General features: G+C 43.1%; 1 protein-coding gene across 1 annotated transcript; it reads right to left on the reverse strand.

Moving 5' to 3' along the window:
- Positions 1 to 3148: 3148 nt before the first annotated feature.
- Positions 3149 to 4138, reverse strand: GPR6 (G protein-coupled receptor 6). The gene has a single exon (XM_063125752.1). It carries the CDS (start codon positions 4130 to 4132, stop codon positions 3149 to 3151), a length of 984 nt encoding a protein of 327 aa, XP_062981822.1. The 5' UTR covers positions 4133 to 4138.
- Between the last annotated feature and the right edge of the window lie 724 nt (positions 4139 to 4862).

The raw sequence follows: 4862 nt of genomic DNA on the forward strand, positions 1-4862 counted from the left end.
AGGCATTACTAGACCTATTTCCCAGGTCCTTGGATCTAGTATCCAGAGCCCATAGTGTCCAACTGAGCTAAGCCAATTGAGGATGTCTTAGCTTAATTATCATGTGGGGTGCAATTTTCAAGGGGGATGGCAGCTGGGGAGGGAAGAGTTAACCCTACCCTCCCAACATGCTGGAATATCCTTCCGACCACCTCCACCCCGATTCCCAGTATGGAAATTAAGCTTCTGGTTCTGGGTAGAGGAAGAAACCCTTCCACTAATGTCCACTGGAAGCTGTTCTTCTAAGCTTAATTGCATGAGGTGGGGGGTGATCCTCTAGGAGGAAAAGAGAGAGACAAGGCAGGTGGGGAGAGGGGGAAGAAGGGACAGCGAGAGATTGCAAATTAATTGCATTTGAAGAGGAACTACTGCATTGCGATGATCTGGGGTAGGGTGTGAATTAATCAAGAAATAATTTTATTTGAGATGATTTGCATGAGAAATTAATTGTCTGGCTTTGCCTTCTGTGGAATTTAAATAAATCCTAGTAATTATTTCTAAATTTGCATTATAGATATAAATTAGTGTATGGAAATCTTATGCAGCGGGAAATGATATGAAAGTGGGAATATCACCTCTTGTCATTTTATGTACAGTTGATTCCTGGTTCCATAAATGTTGGTGCGCTGCAAATTTATTTTATTAGGAATGGTGAAGAAGGATGGTGTGAGCATTAAAAAAAAACAAAAAACACCTTCCATTCCACCTGCAATGTCAGGTGCAATCCTGAAATTATCCAAGTTTCACAAAAGTGAAGGTTGTCATCTGTGTGAAATTATGTTTAGTAAGTAAGCTAAGTGTAAGTGCTTTTCACTGGAACTAAGAGGCCCTGTTCATACACACTTGGCACATGACTTGATAGGTGCATGCCAAATGGTGGCTTCCCTGTACGAAACAGCCTTCCCAGATCAAACAGCACACAGAGATTTCATAACACCTTGAATATAATACTTTTCTATAGAAACCGTTCTCAGGACACATGATCAAATCTTGACTAATCAAGCAATGGGATATCATGCCCTTTGTTTCCTGGTTCAGATGCATAGATCACCTTAGCCGAAAGGCATTTGGCCTTTACAGCCTTTAGTGCCAAATGGTGTAGTGTAGCTGCAGATAATAAAGATAATGAAGTACAGCATCAGCGCTAAATTCTAGCTGCAATATTCTTCCACTACAATCTAGGCTGCCACCAGGATAACAGCGTTTCAGCAGAGCTTCTCTCCTGCCTTAAGTAGTTTATCAATGCTGGCATTGCTTGTTCATTGGCTTGGCAGTGTGCAAGTAGGAAAGGGATAGCCAATATAGCTACCCTTCCTCCATATCTTAAGAGGTGATTGGCATTCTATGGAATTCTAATAGCAAGGCTGTGCCACCATCCTTTCAAATGTTGCCAGAGCATGCACCTGTGCCAGTTCTTGCATCGAATACCCCAACTCCAAGTGAAGCTCAGGTTGTAGGAGATTTGTGCCTGAAAACCCAAATGCAGATTGCTTTTACTGGATTGGCACATTTTAACTCATTTGCGAGGTTTTTGTTGACCTTGCAATTGGCATGCTGGTATATATCATGCTTTCCTAATTTTAATGCGACTGGATCACAATGTGAATATAGTTAACCTTGTTTTTGAACCCCTGCTATTGCAATATACAAATGTTAGATGATTTGACCTAACTTATAGTTCTGAAAAAAGATCAATAGATATTGATCTAGGAACCATATACTTTCTAAAAACATATTAGGAGAGCTTTAGAGTATTGCAATATTCACATGTTAAACTGTAGTGATAAATGATTTGACTTCTAGTTAAATAGTAAATCATGCAGGGGTAATGTTCAGTCTTGTAGCAGCCTGCAAAACATTATAGTATTACAAATATTTGTTTATTAATTTTGAATCACAAGTGCAAGTCCCTTCAAGCTGGGATGTAATATTCACCTGCTGCTCCTGGCAAGAATCATTTCTATAAGTAAATTGGTTATATCACAATGTGGCCTAACACATGCAGGCAACAAGCTGTGCATAAATCTTAGTCTGAAGAATCAGTCAGACAGAGAGACAAAAAAAGGCACCCAGGGTCTGTGGATTGTCACAGGAATCAATTTATTATGAACTTGCACAGGCGTGGCAGAAATGAAGCCTTAACCAAATCTGGATCAAGCCAAGGACAAATGGGAACAACAGACAGGGATTTTCTCCTATGCTAATCCCCTGAAATAAATGGGAATTTATTTGAACTCTTGCACATTTCACTGGGATGCATGTAAGAAATATCTCTGAGCTGTGTAAACATCATTTGACAATCAGAAGAACTCTTTGGATGTTGCTTCCTCTGCTGAAATGTTTTTATCTGATACTTTAAACTCTGACCTAATACTAAAGATGAGACTTTTGGAGGACTGGGGTGATAATAATCTTTAGTATGCTTGAGTATTTTGATTTCTATGGAAAATAAATGACTACTGAATGGAAAGGGGGAAAAAATAGTATATTTTACACACTGGTTTTATAACATGGTTCCTCTGTATAAGTAAACTAATTTCATTTAGATGGATATACCCAATGAATATTTTCAAGTAAATAAAGCTGAGGCAGTGTGAAAGGTTTATCAAGTGCTTAAAGGCTATTAATCAGCTCAACACACAAAATAAAAATACGTAGTGGATTTGTTTATTTGTGTACAAAATGTCATAATTTATCAATACTGTGCAGCAAAATATATTATTACTCACATCCCAAAATAAACAGACAACATTTCACTTCATTTCATTCTCTTTCTGCCCTTTAAGAAATGGCAACACTGTTCTGGCAGTTGAGCAGCTAAAAATAAAGTGCTATAATTACGTAGTCCTGGAATGCCTCCACTTTACAAATGTGATGTACAATCTTGTATACCTCCACACTGTTTCTGGTTGTTATGTTTAGTTTCATATAACCAAAAGATCCAGACCTTTCACATTCTCAAGAATACACATACATAAAGTGCTACTGTTTAAACATCACCCCCCAAAAAAACAATTTCACAACATGGTTCTGGTTCATACCAGGCACTGTAATTCACAAAAGTCGAAGATTGTCACTTTGTGCAAAACTACACAGAGGAAGAAGTCACTTAGACATCACTGGGGGATCTTGAACGAAAGGACACTTTTGACTGAAAGCAGCCACAAAAGAGAACCCACATGGATCTCTGAATTTCTTGGTTTCTGTAGGCATATATTATAGGATTGATCATGGAGTTGTAGGTAGCAGGTAGAAGTGTGGCATAAGTGTACACAGCAGGGTAGTTAGAATCTCCAACTACACAGTAGATAGCAAAAGGTAACCAACTGGCTCCAAAGGTCCCAAGGATTATAGCAAGTGTAGAGACTCCTTTTTTGGTTGCAACGTAGTGAGATGCAGTCAGGAAATGCTGCTGGAGTGCTATCTGGTGTGCATGCCTGCAAACTATTTTGCAGATTTTAATGTACAGGTGGAGCATGAGGATAAAGATGAAAAAGAAAGAGGCAGAGAGCAAAGTCACATTACTTTTGGTCAAAGGTCTGACAATGCTGCACAATGAATAATCTTCTAGACAATTCCAGCCTAAGACAGGCAGCAGTCCTAAGCAGAGGGAAACCCCCCAGGTGATGATCAGCATCATATGAATACAGAGCACAGTCTTCTCCGAATAGTAAGTCAGTGCATTGTATAGGGAAAGGTAACGGTCAACTGTGATAGCTAACAAGCTACTCACAGAAGCAGTAAAAGAGGCAACTAGGAAGCCAACTGTAATAAGGCTGATGGTTTCTGACTGGATCACATACTGGAAAACAAAATTGAGGATGAGGCCAACTCCGGCTAGTAGGTCTGCGGTGGCCAAGCTCCCAATCAGCACAAACATTGGGGTTCTAAGATTGGGAGTATAGAATATAATGGCCACCACAATGGCATTTTCACAGGCGATGATGGTCCCAGAGATGCAGAGCATAATATCCCAAGGGTTAATGATAAAGACCGGGAGCTTGGAGGAAAGCTCCAGGGAAGTGTTGTGGCTGCTGGTTTGAATCCAAGGGACAGGGGCCCCCGTTTCGTTCAAGGCGACACTTTCATTCATTTCTGCCACAGCCAGGTACGCCACCTGCAAGAAGACAAAAGTAGAAAGGGGGGTGTTAAAAGAATGCAAAGTCCACCTCATCACCGCTTGTGCAAACAAACCAGACGTGCCAGGAAGGAAGAGCAAATGACAGTGAAGGTGAAAAGGGAGTGGGAGAGGAAGGGTGGCATCTAACACGACGGTGAAGGGAACAAGTCTGAGGCAAGGAGAGGTGGGAATTGTGCAGCCCGCCTAGGGAGGAGGAAAGCGCCTGAAGGAGAAACAGCAGCCCATGGAGCTGGCTTAATAATAGCTTGCAGAAGCCGAGCGGCGCTGTCCGAGGTGCTGAACCTAAAGTTTCTCTCCTCCTTCCCTCGCTTTAGGAGCCACGACCCGGGCACCAGGGCTGCCTGGCAGGTGGGTGATGGCTCGTCCACGGCGCCCAAACCGCCTGCGAAAGGTCCCGCTGCGCTCTCGCCTGTCCCTTGGTCCAGCACCCCACAGCGGGCTGCAATTCTCCCACCACGCGCGCGCACGGAGAGACCCTCGCTCTTACAGGGTGTCAAGGCTGACGGGGGCTTCTCATGGGTGCTGCTTCTGCCGAGGCTCGCTCGCTCGCTCGCCGCCGTCTGTTCCGTCGCGTGGCTGGAGCCGCGTCCCCTCTTTGCCTTTGGCGGGCAGGAGGAGCCGGGGAGAAGGAGGAGGCGGGAGCAAGGCGGCTGCAGAGCCCGGTTTGTGGCTCGAGAGTGAG

Source organism: Elgaria multicarinata, chromosome 4, assembly GCF_023053635.1.
Source record: "Elgaria multicarinata webbii isolate HBS135686 ecotype San Diego chromosome 4, rElgMul1.1.pri, whole genome shotgun sequence".
NCBI lineage: Eukaryota > Metazoa > Chordata > Lepidosauria > Squamata > Anguidae > Elgaria > Elgaria multicarinata.

Excerpts from the sequence above, each read along its gene's own strand:
- GPR6 (XM_063125752.1), bottom strand. The coding sequence starts at position 4,132 with ATGAATGAAAGTGTCGCCTTGAACGAAACGGGGGCCCCTGTCCCTTGG.